Here is a 17,172-nt window from a genome sequence, read left to right as displayed (position 1 = left end):
GCACATTACTTATGTGTAACACCTACAATGAGACGAACTGTGGACTTTTGTTTTAAATAAAACATCGTTTTTCAATATCCAAATGAAATTTAAACTAACTGAGTTTGAATCAGATGGTAAAATGTCAAAGGGCAATTTTAACCTTCTCCAAAACTTGTAATCCCGAGAGAAAGATATGTTTTGATAACATTATAGAATGCTACTTTCACCTTGCCATATCAAAAACACGTGGAATACATAACGTACAAGTGTTTCGCTTGACAGACAATCACCATGCCACATTCTTCAACCATATACTCTTTCAAGTGAACCTTCTACACAATTGGAGTCTTGGGAATTTCACCCTGTAATGCATACACACACTATGTATGTTTTCCCTATATAACTGATCACTTCCCATTCAGCCAAATGTAAAATATAACGGATACTGGAAATGTGAAATAAAATCAAGCGCTAGATGTACTCAGAAGGTCTGGAAACCTCAGAGATGCTGCCAAGATTAGTGTTTCCCTTTTGTTATTCAACCCCTTCTATGGCACAAAGTCTATCATATTTCAAAATAAAAACCGAAAGAACTGTGGATGCTGTAAATAAAAAAAAACTGTTGGAAAAGCTCAGTAGATCTGGTAGCATCTTTGGAAAGAAATCAGAGTTAACGTTTCCGGCCCAGTGACCTTTCCTCAGAAGTGATAGCAGCAGGGAAAATGGAAGTCAGGTTACATACGGAAGATAGGGTGGGGGAGGCTATGAGGAATAAACAACAGATGGGGATAAAGCCCAAAGTGAGAGAAGAATAGTTAGGCAGATAAAGGAGTGGATAACGATCAGACTAGGATGGTGAATAGCTATTAACTGTTAGTGGTTAACAATGGTTTGTGAGTAATAGCAGACTCAGTGATAACAAGGCCTGGTGTGTGGGGTTGAGGCAAGGATATGGCAGAATTCAAGCCTCAGAGTTATTGAACTCAATATTGAGTCCAGAAGGTTCCAGGGTCCCCAAGCAGAAAATGAGGTGATGTTCTTTCAGCTTGTGCTGAGCTTCACTGGAGCACAAAAAGCAACAAACTTGAGACAAGATGTTACTAGGAAACACGTTGACATGGCAGGCAACTGGAAGCTCAGGGTCTCTTGCAGGTTGCTTCATAGATGTGAAGCTCGGTCTTTTTTGCAGGTAGAATGTAGGTGTTCTATGAATCTAGTAAATCTGATTGAATCTAGTCTACTGCAGTCACTGCTCACAAATGTCTCTCTTCTACATTGGGAAACAAAGCATGGACTGGTGACTGCTTCATAGAACATCTATGAAGCAACCTGCAAGAGACCCTGAGCTTCCAGCTGCCTGCCATGTCAACACACACCCCTATTCCCTGGCCAACATCTCTGCCTCAGACTTGTTGCAGTGCTCCAGCAAAGCCCAGTGCAAGCTGGAAGAACAACACCTCATTTTCCACTTGGGGACCCTGCAGCCCTCTGGACTCGACAGAGTTCAATAACTCCCAGGCTTGAACTCTACCATATCCTTGCCCCCACCCCATAACCCAGGCCTTGTTATCACAGAGTCTGCTATGACACACCAGCAATTGATGACCATGAACAATCCCCAATATGGGCGGCACGGTGGCACAGTGGCTAGCACTGCTGTCTCATAGCGCCTGAGACCCGGGTTCAATTCCCGACTCAGACGACTGTGTGGAGTTTGCACGTTCTCCCCGTGTCTGCGTGGGTTTCCTCCGGGTGCTCCGGTTTCCTCCCACAGTCCAAAGATGTGCGGGTCAGGTGAATTGGCCATGCTAAATTGCCCATAGTGTTAGGTAAGGGGTAAATATAGGGGTATGGGTGGGTTGCGCTTCGGCAGGTCGGTGTGGACTTGTTGGGCCGAAGGACTTGTTTCCACACTGGAAGTAATCTAATCTAATCTAAAAATTGCTGTTCACCCACCTAGCGAGATTATTATCCACTCCTTTGTCTGTCCCACTCTCTTTGGGCTCTATCCCCATCTATTGTTTACCCCTTACCTTTTGTCCCACCCTATCTTATGCAATATAAATTGACATTTTCCTCGCTACCATCAGTTCTGAGGAAGGGTCACTGGACCTGAAGCAACAAATCTAAATTTCTCTCCACAGAAGTTGCCAGATCTGCTGAGCTTTTTCTGCAATTTCTGTTTTTGATCTGTCATATTTCCACCTTCTTGCAGTTCTGAAAGAATTTTGGACCCGAAATGTTAACCGTTTGTCTCCACAGCTGTTGCCAGATCTGCTGAGTATTACCAAATCACTTCGATTTTATTTCATTGCTTTGTAGCCTAAATCTACAAAATTAAATTTGGAAAGATTTCTCTGTTGAACTCTGCACAGATCAAATTAAAAAGGTTTTCTCCTATTCAATAACTTTTATCTAAATAAGCAAAAATCATACTTGTTCCAAATAATAAACTTACATTGCCTCTGTTGATGAACAGAGTTACTTGCCCTTCATCTCTTATCTCTGTAAACATTGGGGCTCCAACGAGAAGATCAGAGTAGCCATCTGAGTTCAAATCAACTGCACATACTGTTGAGCCAAAGTAGGACCCCAGCTAGAATAAAGAGATTCAAATTGTGTCAACAAATACATATGGCTCCTTCACCTATAAGAAATCCTCTGTGCAAGAGTAATGATTTTGTAATTCAACATAACATTGCAGTTCTACAGTAAATTTCTGTGCTGACGGTTTTTCACATAAAAAGAATCAAAGAGGAGTTGTACGCAAATCAAATGCTGAATAAACCACATGCTATATTATTTTTCCCACTGGTGACTTAAAAGCTTTCTGAACGAGCATTCTTGCCCAACCAGAAACAAGATAATGGAGATACATTGAGACTGATTCACCAAGTATTTAAATGAATAGTCAGAAAATTGTGCGGGACCTAGGTCTGAATTTGCAATCTGTGCAAGTGGTGACTGAGGGTCCACGCAACAGTGGCAGGGAAGTCAGAAACTAATCCCTTATATCACTGCTGTATTGTCATATTGAAGGTAACATCAACCATTGGCTAAGGTATTTGCTTAAATAATGCACATGCAACTCATGGTTAAACAGTTCTGCAAGAAGACTTTGTTTTCACTTTGTTAGAACACACATGCTCAGTGATAACTAATCATTAGATTTTTAATATATTCAGCAAGGTAAAATAACGATGGCTAGATATGCTTCAGCACTATTCAAGGAACAGTACCTGATAATATGCAGTGGAAAAAAAATTGCTTAAACTCAGATAAGCAATACAATAAACATAAAATGTACAACTGTCAGATTTTCTATCTACACCTGTGCCCAATGCCTGGTTTGCTATTGATGCCCAGCAATAAACCAGCCTCAGGAAGGCAGCAGCTTCCTTTCTGGCAAGATATAACAATGTAAAATGTACCTTGGAGGGTCCACAAGGGATCCCACCCAATAATAAGGAAAAAGACCTGGGAGGAGACTGCTTCCAAAGTCACCTGGCAGGTCATATAACTGAGGTTGACTGTAATGGGCAGTTCACTGCTAATTGTGAACACGTACCATACTGCCAAAAAAATTCCCACAAAGGAAAACTGATACAATCCAGTCCTTCCAACTCCATCTGAGGTCATTGTTTCCATAGTAAGTGCTGAGATAGTGGGAAGTGATTCTTGGCAGCAAAGCACAGATTCAGGAAGGGCAGAGACGTTTTAATCAACTTGTTCAGATCACGTCAGGGCAGGTGGGACTTGAACTCAGGCCTTCTGGCCTAGAGGTAGTAACACTACTTTTGCACCTCTCAGGAAAAAGGTCAAAAATCAAATGACACCGGGCTATAGTTCAACAGGTTTATTTGAAATTGCAAGCTTTCAGAGCTCTGCTTCTTCCTCAGGCACAGACATCAACATGGTTAATTGCTCACACTATTGTACATGTTTACCGTCAAATTGTTATACAGTGTATTCATCAGACTCACAAGGGAGAACTCAGAATAAGGATAATTTGAACTGTGCAAATACTCAGCAGGTCAGATTGCACCTTTATAAAGGGAAATAGAACTCTTGCCGAGTATTACTAAGAATTTGTATTTTAATTTCAAATTTCCAATACCAGAGATACTTTTCTTAAAACTTACGTAGTGCTTCTAACAATTGTAACAATCAAGGATTTCTTGAAAATAAATAAAGTGACCATGCATTTCATAACAAGTGCTTCTTAAAAACAAAGGAAATTTTTTAAAATTACAGATAAATGGTTATAAAAACGATGTAATGTTCTACAGAGCACAAAGGCTGTGGGCTCACATCCTTCTGAAGTCAGTCAATATTATAAATCCATTGCTTCCCATACTAATCTCATAATAGCGTACTTCTGCTGGTGTTATAGGGGGCATGCATTTGCTTCTTTACTAAACAGCAGTAGGAACAAATGCGCAAAGGAAATTGTACCATACACTAACTAGAGATCAAAGATTCTGTCCATTGAGCTTCTATTGAATTGTGAATGGGTGAATTACTGCTTTCTGGGCTCAACACTAAGTTAACAGTCTCAGATCAAAACCTCTGCTTCCATTTTTGTTCTGTTTTGACATTTCACACTTCTTCCAGACACATTCGCTGAGCTGCAAGGTTCAGGCAAGCCTTCACCTGAGGCCCACTGAAGATGTTACCTAGTAGGGTAAAGAAACACCTGGAAGTGAACCTTGCAGCTCATCAAGCAAACCTACATCCAAAACCTCAACCTGAGCAACAAATCTTCTCAAAACCCGCTAACGTTCTTTGTTTCTTGTCCCACTGTCGCCTCTTTGTCTTCCAGTTAACCTCTGCAGCCTGTCAGACTTTTTGTCATTTCCTCCCTTCTTGTCTCAAAATCTAATATTTCTGAACACTCATTCTGAGAAATGTCAACTCTGTTCTATAATGACTGATGCAGTCAGGTCTGCTGAGTACCACCAACCATTTCAAAATTTTTATGAAGTTGCAGCTCCTGGCCAGCAGTTCAATTCATTCAGTGATTGCTGCTGCAGACACAGGCCCTAAAATTCACATTGCTACCCTGTTCTACAAATAAGATGTTTTATTATCTTGCTTTCACATACATTGCCTTTTCAACATGCACTTAATCACTTCAATCAGTGAATCAAGCAATGGAGACCCCTAAAGGCAATGGCCGAGTGGCACTAGTGCTTGGAAAACTAACAGCAACTTTAGCACTGGCTAGTTTGTTTCAAAATTAAACAAATTTACAAACAGCCTTAGTGGTGGTTTAGTTTTAAGATTTTATAAATGTTGCTATCCCTGTATAACAACCTTTTATTTAAATGGCTGCTTGAAAAGCAAAACCAAAAACTGCATTTTTATCTGATGGAAATTAAATGACAATTGTTAGATTACTGCTGCAATATTCCCACAATACCGACATTCATGAATTTTCTTCCACTACCTTGTGAAAGATGGCTGGAGTACTTGGAATTTGATTTTATACATTGACCTGTCTCAAGATAATGAGTAACAAAGCTGCTTCCGTCTGAAGTAAGTGGAACACTAAAGACATTACGACCAGTTACTTTGAAATGGATGTTCACAAAAATACAGTAGATAAGGATTATATATTTTCAGTGTTGGAGATGTGGTTCCAGAATGACCTCAATATTATAAAGTCACTGAACACTGAAAACAGCATTAAAATACCTGTTAAAGAACACAAGCAATTGCATATTAGAATATGTATTGGAAATTAAAGAAATGGAAAACTCAAATGTAAGATTGAGAACATCAGTGGATTAGAAATTAAGATCTTTAGAATTATACTCCATCTCAAAAAGTGCCAACTCTAAAAAATCCGAGCTCTTTTCATATCAGAAGTTCAACCTTCCCTTTCTGGGAATAGTTATTTTTTAATCATGCTCTTCACATCCAATGACAAATACAAAAAAATTATCTGTTCCTTGATTTTCTGTTTTCCTCCTAACAATCAAACTAATTTCATTGGTATTGCTGTGGTCAATCATACTATCCACTCCAATTTGTCCCCCAAAACCATCCCTTCCATCCCCACCTCAATTAAATTAAGGGTACAATGTTACAAATGTGCATTTCTGGCCTGGATATTGCCAATAGGTTGCACAGATTGGCAAATCCCAGACTGCTACTTACAATTTTCTAAATAGTAACAGTCATTTGGACAAATGTACTCTGATTAAGGAAATTTTGCATTGGCTTGTTAATGCAAATCATACTTAGCTAACCTGCCAAGGATATGATGGCTGCTGGGTTTCCAAAAAGTGTTTGACAAAGTATCGTACAACAGGCTTGTCAGAAAAGTTGAAGGGAATATTAGGAACAGCGCCATGTATGAATTTGAAGCTGGCTAAGTACAAAAACAGTGAATATTGGTTGTTCTTCAGACGAGGGAAATATAGTGAGTATCCAGGGATATATGCAGGTTTTATTTTCTTTTAGACTAAAGTTAGCTTTACCTCATCAGAAATGCAAACACCATGTTCAAAATGCAGCCCTGTGATCCTGTCACCTTTAAACCGAATTTATAAGCTGGTGCCAGCAAGAAGCAGGAATATAACAAAACATCAATTCTCTGAAAAAAAACTAACCTCTTTTCCTGGAATTGTGAAAATTGCCGTAAGTTTGCCATTGCCAATCTTAAATATGTAAACCTAGAAAAGGAAATCAAATGGCATTATATTGCATCAACCACAATTAGACAAGCCACATAATAAACTTTCACTTTGGAGTAAAAGATGAGTAATGGCAATTAAATGACCATGCTCAGAAATTCTTTACAAATGTATATTGTTTCTAACAATGCCCAAATTGAGTTTTAAATGAATGATAAGTGGGTCAGGCTTATGCATTTGACGAGTGTTAATTTTGACTTTAGTTTGACAACATTGTATAATGGAGAGGTACCATTGTGCAGTCTCACTCCTGATGTAGTGCCTGCTTGCTGAGAGCTCATTGCAAGCAAACTAACAATATGTACAAGTTAGCATTATGGATGTGAAAGAATTGGCCAGTGTAATCTTATACAATGGGACAAATGTCTTGCAATTGTGGAGGCATATGGATTCGACAACAGTTGCAAATACTAATTAGTTATTTAAAGGTCATTTACTTCACAACAAAGCTCTTAGCAAACTTCAGAGAGACAAATAGGAAGCAACCTTTGATGACACTTTTGTCATGACACACCAAACATGGTAATGGGGAAAGTAACACAACTGTATCAAGCTTTAGTACGCTCACAGGGAAAAGCTTTCCAAATAATTTCACATATTTCAAAACCTAAACCAAACCAATTCAAACATCAGTCTCTATTCAATTCTAACATTGTTCAAACTATAAATGATGTCACATGGGAACAGGAGCAGGCGACTTAGCCCACTGAACCTGTCCCACCATTCAAAATCATCGCTGATTTTCTCTTAAACACCACCTTACCACAGTCTTATGTTCCGAATGTTATTGGATTGCAGAAACCTGTCTGTCTTGAACCTGCTCAATGATTGGGTTTCCACAGCCCTCTTGGGTAAAAAAATCCCAAATATTAATTAACAACGGAGTGACAAAATTCATTCTCATCTCCAACTTAAATGGTCTGTCTCACATCTTGAAAGCGAGTCACCAGACAAGGAAAATGCAACCTACAGCCACCCTATCACACCTTACAAGAAGTTTATAAGTTTCCATTAGATCATCTCTCATTTTTCAAAACCATAGAAAATACAGAAACAATTTTCTCTCTTTATAAAAGGATCCCACCATCTCAGGGATTAATCTGGTGAACCTCTGTTGAACTCCTTCCATGACAATTAAAGCTTTCCTTCAGCGGAGAGATGATAATTTTTTATAGTATTCCAAATGAGGTCTCACCAAGGTTCTGTACAAATACTGCAAGACAACCTTACTCCTGTACACTAATTCCCTTGAAATAAATGCCTTTCAATTACTTGCTGCACCTTACATACTAACCTTTAGTGTCTTATAGACAATGACACCCAGATGCTTTGGGCATCCACACTTCTCATTATTTAAGAAACATTGTTTTTTTTTCAATTAAATTGCATGACTTCACAGTTATGTACATTGTACTCTGTCATGTTCCAGACCATTTACTTAGCCTGTCACAGCCTGCTGAAAGCTTCCATGTACCCTCAAATGCTAAATGTCATCAATATAGCTTTAAACTATGAATCTTGAATGAAAATGGTTAGCCAAGAGCCTAAGCATTTACTTAATCTGTTGGAGAATTATCATAGTTGTCATGTTAGTGACAAGAAATCTGGTGGAAAATACCAGTGAGTAAAGGATAATATGGCAGAAATGTCTGAGTGAGACATGAAGAGGCTTAAAATATTAAATAATGAAGGCTTAATATTGTTTCAATATTTATTTTTCATACACTAAACAAATGTCCATTTCTTGGACTGGACTATTAGTTCTGTGGGCTTCTCTTTTACATTTCCAATGCAGATAAATTATTTAAATTTTAACCATGACCATCAGCTGTGAAGATGATCCATGCTTGCAAGTGCTTTCCTATGTGTACCTGTCATGTAGGCATGGAGCAACAAGGAGTTTGAAAAGTGTGGTGCTAGAAAAGCGCAACCCTCCAACTTGGCACTGCCCTCTTGACCCGTCCATCTTCATTCCCACCTGTCCGCTCCACTCTCCTCACCGACCTATCACAGCTATCACCCACCTTTCGCCTTCCTAGCTACCATCCCCCCCACCTCCACCCCCTTATTTATCTCTCAGCACCTTTTCCCCTCTGCATTCCTGATGAAGGGCTTATGCCTGAAACATCGACTCTCCTGCTCCTCGGATGCTGCGCTTTTCCAGCGCCACACTTTTTGACACTGACTTCTCCAGCATCTGCAGTCCTCACTTTCTCTCATGAAGTAACAAAGAGAACAGCTCAAGAAAGTAGTGCTGTCATTTATTTCCTTCCTCCCTGTAAGGAAGTACTGTCACATCGACAAAATGTTTCTCATCAATAATCACACGAGTAGTCATATGAGCAAACTCACAGATCACTACTACAGAACAAAATGCAAAAATCAGGCTGTCCTTTTGTCTCACAATTTCTTACATCACCACATGGAGGCTGGAGAAATTTGTGATCGGAATGAATGAACTAACTGGCTAATCCAAGCCAGTAAAGCAATCTGACTGATAGGACTGTGGCCAAGTTGAATAATTAGCATCAACTCCCAGCATAACTCAACATTTTGTTATTCTAGGATGTTACAAATGCAGACATCAGCTGAACTGTACAGTCATTGCTCATGTCCGCACAGGTGCAAGAAGCTTCTCCGTTGATTCTTCTGGGCCCCCATACTGCACTTGCTGTTACAACATTGTGTCCCTGTGGACCAAATTGGACATCTCCCTCTGAAGGAGAACATCAGGACACCTGATGGAACAAAGCATCCGGATAACTTCCCTCACTCTCCAAAGCATTGCAGTGTCCAAAGCTTGGACGAAAGTCTGTTGGGGCCCACAGCATCTCTATGCTGCAATTGCAGAACATCATCCTGCCCTACTATCCTGAATGTGTTTAACCAAATAGATCTCAAGTTTAGAAATATTCTTGAAATAGAAATGTCTCAAAGCTGAAATGTCGCTGCATGAGAAGGAGCTGAATACAATTGTTCCTTTTGGAAATTAAGGTCGCCCCAAAGGACAGCAATGTATCTTGCCTGTCAGAAGTGTGCAAAGCAGGTTCAATAGTTGGTAGGGTGAATACATACCATTTAATGTGTATGTAATTTGTAAAACCTGGCATCTGGGAAACATCCTACACCTTGTCAACCAAATGCCCCCATTCCATTAGATTTTTGGCGCTTGCTTGATCTATTTGTGTACAACTGACTGATTGATTTGGCCTGTGTCAGCAACAGTGCCTTGAAAGCATCTTGTACTAAGAATATTTACTGCATTCTCATATGTGTGAGCTCATGACAGGAAAACAGTGCCCACAGTTCTGACATGGGAAAATGAGAACATGAGAGAGTGAGATGAGTAGCCAAAGGGTAATGCTTCCTCCAAGATGCATGCTCTTGGCTCCGCTGAAATCTGCGATGTACCATACATTCAGGCCTTGCATGTTTGGTGATTTTCCAATCTACCCAAATGGTCAGGTTCTGTGGAGTTTATGGCCAACCCAATAAAAATGAAAATGTGGGTACATGATCAGTACCAGCGAAGGGTGTTGAGCAAGTTAATTTGCTACCTGACCCAGTAGTAGCCCTTTAATTTGTGTCTGTGTCCTGATGGGAAGTAAAATAAAATTTATTTTTATGTTCTATACCTTCAAATGAATAGTAACTAATGCAGAGGTTAAATAGTGAGGTTCAAACATACACAATCCAACAAAGAAACTCACTATTGATACATTTGAGGAAATCAAGAAATTGCAAACCATTCCTATTGTCTGTCTGTTAATTGCAATAGATAGAAAATCATGAGAAACAACCATGCATATTTTTACAACATTCACCTTTCAACACTGATCCAATTCATACATCTTTCGTGCACCTAGGATGGGATTGATCCCATTGGAGATTCAGAGATAACTTCAGATAACTACAAAAGGAGCAGCAGCATGAGAGCAATCTCCTAAATCAAAATTGGAGGAATCTATTAACAATACATTGTTATCAATCTCTTGAATTAGAAGAGGTTCCAGTTCACTTCCAGTTTTGAACAATGGCTAGGCGAAACAGGACTGGGATGTAAGCAAAATATTTGTACAAGAAGTCTCCATTAACCTGCACCACACACTATTAATAATATACACTAACTGAACACAATTAGAAACATTTACAATTGCAGCTGCTGGTCAACAATTGGATCCAGATGTTCTGAACTTACTAGTGAAAAGTAAAACTCATAACACCACAAACAAAACTGAATAAATAAACAATGTCAAAATGTTCCCTTTATGACACAGTTGCATTTGGAAAAAGTAGAAGGAGTCTGGAAATACAGCAGTATAGTGCATTCATGAAGGCCTTTGTTGCCATTTGTGATACAAGTGGATGACTGAACTGTTTATACTTCCAAACATATACCTTTCCAATGCCTTCATCCTGTGGGGCTCCACCAACAATCTCCAAAGAACTAGGTTGTGTGAAATGGCCGGTAGTCACTGCATATCCTATATGGGAAAAAGAGGAGAATAATGAATGAATAGTCCAGCTGGTTCAAATTAACAGCAAGCACCATTCATTCCCTCTAACTCAATGTAAACAAATAGATTCAGCAACCTCAACTATATTTGTCAGTGTATGGCAACTCAGAAAATTGAATGCAAATACTTCCTGCAAAAACAAAGCTATGTGAAGGCAGCCTCTGATCTTATTTTAGTTCTTCCCTCCTACCATTTAAAAAAAAAGTGACAACCCTTTAGTGCTTCAATTGAACACAAGTATTCCAGTAACCTTAATTTCTTATGTGATATTGTGAGGCTAATACTGCTATTTAGATTTTATGTACAACTATGAAATGGAGTCCAAATGTAAAATGGGTCAAATGATGAGTGTGCAAGTTAAACCAATGGACAAATGCATGTCCTCACTGCCAACTAATACATACCAAATGGATCTTCATCCACTATAAAAATAATTTGAAGCTTCGAACAGGCTGCAGAAGAATAAATTAACCAACTCATGATCCCTGAATACTCAAATGAATTTTTATAAATACATAATATTTCTGAATCCTGCAGAAAGGGGCGAATATTATCACCTGAAAGTGATTCCGCACCCTGTGCCCTGGCCACAAAGCCAATCTCAGGCATTACATAGTCCGATGGCCCAGAATATCACATATTTCTATACATTTATCCATCTTGCATTAACAATAAGCTTTTTGACAAGCTGTCTGATTCTAGAAAGACATGTTTGGCATGTTTAAATGCCAATATACAACAACCTCAAAACTTAATGTTCCATCTCATAATTTGAGAAAAATTATAAACATGTTGTGCATTTCTTTCTCCAATATATGTCCTGTGATTTTTGTTTTAGAAAGATATCAGTGAAGATTTGAGGATTTAGCAGAAGAACAAAGATATGTGATAAAAGGCATTGTTTATTGCATTTAGTCCCCAGACTGAAAAGTGGAAGATCTACCCCACTGACACCAGAACAAAATGCAGTGAGACTTCCCCCAACTTGCTTCGTTTTGAATTCAGTTTGGCCTGATTATAACTTCACTCATTTAAAGTATTCTAAAGCAAAAAATGTTTTGTCACAACTCTATTATTGTGGTGCAAATACTTACCAAGGTAACGGTAATGGCTGGGCCCATTGATTGAATCCTCAAAGTGATAATACTTTCCATCTTTCAGACTATAAACTTTGACAGTGCCAGTCCAATAGTATGAGCCAGGTGCCCCCATTACAACTAGATCCTACAAAATAAAGCACATGTTAAGCTGCTAAAGTGTTGTCAATATCACATGGGTCTGATGATCATTAATCATACAAACAGCATCAATACACAGAAAATGAACATAAAGTTTTGCCAATGTGGGACCTTTGCTAAACTAGCAGTTCATAATATCATCAATGCCTGTGGCCTAGAGGTTACACAATTAAGCTAAAATTGTCCAAACCAGCATTATGTGTTGTGTAATGTTAACTCAAGTTTTATCAGTCATATATCAAGTTATGATAATTATTGCTGGTTTCAAATAACAATCAACCAAAGCAGCTCTACACACAAAACAAACAGAAACCTGGATGGAAACAAAGATACCATGATTCCATCAATTTCTTTCATTCAGGGAGTGTCTTCAAATTACACTCAGTATGGGCAGTATTCAGTTTTAACTGCTGCACAACAATGGAACTATTAAATGCTCAGTCGCATTTTCTTAAATTCTTTTCAGTGATTAAAAACCAGGGTACTCACAGACAGATGACTCGACAAGCTCAAGAAGAGAGCATGCTTTGTTGTAAGGCCTCCAATTTTAAACTATAATTATTAAAATGGTGCTGACTTACCACTTAAAACCAATAATTTTTAAAAATTTGTATTAAATAATAGAAAAAGTTATATTTTATTATGCTGACCAATAGGTTGTGTCCCTGAATATGTAAGTAAATTATAACTGAAATCTAAAGTATAATCTCACTTGGAAAAAAATACAATATCTAGTGTAATGTGTGTCCAATTTCCTAGCTGCAAGCTATCTGAACAGAACACCCCTCACTGCTTTTAATTCTTCAAAATGCTTCGGAGAATCCTTGCCTGCAGCACGAGATAGACAACATCGACCGTGTCACATGAGTACTTGACACGTACATGGTGGGTGGTGATCCCATGCATGCTAAAAGTAACCATCTCGGTGATCACACATGTCTGCATCATTTGCCACAGCATGGTTGTGGAGTGTTGTGTTCAATGATGTCTGAAGGCTGATATTTTTTTGCGAATGATGGTCTCTAAGGTTTGGTGGTTGTTTGAAGTGGAGGTATACAGATGATCTTGGCGAGGTACAGCCAAATCTAGGATAGCCTGTTCTTGAAATATTTATCTAAAAAAGTATCCAGTACATACTCAACAATAGTATTATTGCTAATGTGGTTTGTATAGTCCATAGATAGATTACGATATCATTGTGTTGCATTCATCTGTAAATTGCTATATAATGCCATCACTAACCTTACACTATTGGTTACATGCCTGGACACTAAATGTTTCCATTTCTCTTTGCTTATTAGCTCCAGTCTGACTGATCCAGTCCACATTGAGCTTTCTTGCAACCATATCTTTTCTCACTACTTCAAAAGATTTTATCTTTCACTAACTAAACCTCAGTAATCAAAGCATTGAAATAGCTAGTTCAATTTCTGCTCCATCGTGAAAATATTGATGAAAGAGGATTTAGCATTGGCAAAGCCTTTGAATGTCACAAGCTAATTAAATTCTCTTGTTGGAAATAATCATTGCCTGGCATTTGTTTGGCACAAAAACTAATTGCCAATTATTAATCCAAGCCATTGTTGAAGCGGCTGAAGATGGTTGCGCCAAAACTTTACCCTGAGGAGTTCCAACAGATTAAACCTGAGATCAAGATGATCTGTCCTGCTTTTGGGTGGATGTGACAAATCTGGGCAATATTCCACATTGATTGGTAGATGCCAGTATTGTAGCTGCATTAGAACAACTTGGCAACTCACTCTGAATGATGACTCTTGAACATTACTGCTGGAATGTTGTCCAGTCGAGCTTTTGTTGTATTTAGTGCCTCACCTGACATCATGCGATAGGAATTAAATTGGCTAAATCTGCAATTCTGAGGATACCAGGAGAAGGCAAGTAAGGATCATTCACTCAGTACTTTGGCTATGATAGATGTAAATCACTCTAACTTGTTCTTTGCATGGTCATGCTCAGTTCCCCATCATTGAGTATGGGAATGTTTATGAAGGTTTGCCTTCCAGTTAGTTGTTTCATTGACCATAATCATTCACAACTAGACGTGGCAGGACGACAGAGCATTGATCTGATCCAATGGTTATGTGGTGACTTTGCCCTGTCTACCTTATACTGCCTGCACAATTTAAGCACACACCCAATCCTGTTCACTCTGTTGACACCTAACTTTGAGGTATGCCATTCTCTCCTGCTATCTTCAATGAAGTAGGGTTGATATTATAACTCGATTATAATGGTTGAGTGAGGGTTATGGTGGGTCATGGGATTACAGACTGTGGTTGAATATAATTTTGCTGTTGTTGATGGCTCATGGTGCCTCGAGAATGCCCAGTTTTGAACTGCTATACCGGTTCTGAATCCATCTTATTAGTACACGGATAAGTGTTACACAGCAAGACGAATGGTAAGCTCAACCAGACAGGATTTTACCACTTGAATTTCTCAATTTAACCTGCCTCTACCACTCTTGCAGGCATTTATCCCATGCACTAAATACTCACTCATTCAGTGAAGAAGAATCACATCATAGCTGCTCCTTTTGCACATCATTTTAACTTTATGTCCTCTTGTTTTTGCTCCACTCGAATGGAAACTGTTTGCCCTCCCCACTTTGGGCAGCTTGCTCATGATTTAGCAAACTGCTCTCAGATCTTCTCTCAGCCTTCCTCTCTTCAAGGAAAACAGTCCAAACTCCTTCAACCTATCCTCATAACCTAAGTTACTCACCCCGGAACTATTCTTGGAAATCATTTCTGCGCACACTCCAATGTGTTCACTTCCTTCCTTTATAATGAAACCCAGAACTGTAGACAATATTCCAAATATCTAACAAGTGTCTCATACAAGTTCCTTGCTCTTTTGCTCTGTGCCCCTCTTAACAGTGGTCACCATTTTCCCAGAAAGCCATAGAGTTGCCTTCTCATTAGTGAGAGACAATTGGTGGTAAATTTTACCTGAACATCACCTCACCTCAGGCAAAAGGGAGAGGTTGAGAAGACAGGACTTCATGGTGACCTCAATATGGAAATGAATCTGTCCTGTTGATGTCACTCTGCATCACAAACCAGCCATCCAGCCAACTAAGGAGACTGACTCCGCCAGATTTATAAAACTGAGAACACTGTGCTTTATTGACTGCTCTCACTGCCTGTCCTGCCACTTTTAATGGTCACTGCACATATACACCCTGGTACCTTGCTCCCGCACCCCTTTAAAAATTATACTTCAACTGTCTTTCCATATTCTTCCTGTGAAAATGCATCAGCTTGCATTTCTCTGCGTTGAAAGTCACCTGCCACCTATCTGCCTACTCCAAGAACTTGTCTAGTAACTTAGAATGACATTTCCAAATACCCAATTTTCATCCACCAGTCACCCTGACATTTCTGCAACTATCAACCTTCAGAATCCTACTCATCTCATGTTTGATTCTTATTCTCATTTCTAGTGAAACTGTTGCTCCCTCATGCTGGTTATTTCTCTGGTAAAGTCCTCATCTCCACTCCTGATTCACAACTGATTAGGTTATTTATCACCAGGTTTGGCAGGATAATGATCATGATCGCCACTGCTAAACTATTCACACAGTTCCAGAACGCAAATATAACCACATGCTTCATATTTCCATTATAAGCCCTTCTCTTCAAACTCAATCCCTTCCCCCCTATACTTCCATCTGCAACTACTAGTCCAAGGAGTTTTGAATTTCTTTGGTAGTATGCAAATCGTTTTTCATTCAACTTCTTCACTGATAGTTTACAGCTGAGATGTTGATCGTGTGGTGTTGGAAAAGCACAGCAGGTCAGGCAGCATCTGAGGAACAGGAGAATTGACCTTGAGCATAAGCCCTTCATCAAGGATGAGGCTTGTGGGTTTGGGCTGAGAGATAAATGGGAAGGGGGTGGAGTGGAGTGGAAGGTAGCTGGGAAAGCGATAGGTGGATAAAAGGAGAGAGTTAAAAATCACACAACACTAGGTTATAGTTCAACAGGTTTAGTTGGAAGCACACTAGCTTTCAAAGCGACGTTCTGAAAGCTAGTGTGCTTCCAAATAAACCTATTGGACTATAACCTGGTGTTGTGTGATTTTTAAGTTTGTACACCCCAGTCCAACACCATCATCTCCAAATCAGAAGGTGAGAGAGAAGGGGATAGGTCAGGGGTGCAGGGATGGACAGATATGGAGGGTGGTGCCAAGTTGGAGGTTTGGGTCTGGGATAATGTGGCGGGAGGGGGGAAATGAGGAAGCTGTTGAAATCCACATTTATCCCAAATGGTTGCAGGAATATGAGGCCTTCTTCCTCCAGGCATCAGGTGGTAAGGGTTTGGCAGTGGAGGCGGCCCAGGACCTGCATGTCTTTGACGGAGTCGGAGGAGGAGTTGAAGTGTTCAGCCACGGGGCGGTGGGGGGTGCGGGTGTCCCAGAGATGTTCTCTGAAACGGTCTGCAAGACCACCTCCTGTCTCCTCAATGTAGAGGAGACCACACTAGGTGCAATGAATGCAGTAGATGACATTGTTACCCTGCAACCACACAGCTTAAATGTGGATTTCAACAGCTTCCTCATTTCCCCTTGCCAAATATTATCCTAGTCCTAAGCCTCCAACTCAGCACCACCCTCCATACCTGTCCATCACTGCCCCTTCTGACCTACCTTCTCTCTCACCTTCATCCACCTATCACTTTCCCAGCTCCCTCATCCCAACCCCACTCCCCT

The 17,172-nt window shown here is 39.6% G+C and overlaps 1 protein-coding gene across 1 annotated transcript in view; it reads right to left on the bottom strand.

Annotated features, from left to right (window-relative positions):
* The window catches only part of itga9 (integrin, alpha 9), a 388,873-nt gene that overhangs the window by 304,989 nt on the left and 66,712 nt on the right, over positions 1-17,172 (bottom strand). The window contains exons 6-9 of the mRNA XM_060822924.1: positions 12,295-12,424; positions 11,082-11,167; positions 6,600-6,662; positions 2,441-2,578 (exon numbers count right to left, since the gene is read on the bottom strand). Of these exons, the coding sequence (XP_060678907.1) occupies positions 2,441-2,578; positions 6,600-6,662; positions 11,082-11,167; positions 12,295-12,424 (417 nt within the window). The remainder of the gene's footprint in view (positions 1-2,440; positions 2,579-6,599; positions 6,663-11,081; positions 11,168-12,294; positions 12,425-17,172) is intronic.

The sequence above is a fragment of the Hemiscyllium ocellatum genome, chromosome 4, assembly GCF_020745735.1.
Source record: "Hemiscyllium ocellatum isolate sHemOce1 chromosome 4, sHemOce1.pat.X.cur, whole genome shotgun sequence".
Lineage (NCBI taxonomy): Eukaryota > Metazoa > Chordata > Chondrichthyes > Orectolobiformes > Hemiscylliidae > Hemiscyllium > Hemiscyllium ocellatum.
Note: the sequence above shows the minus strand (reverse complement) of the source record. Positions and strands in the feature narration are given on the sequence as shown.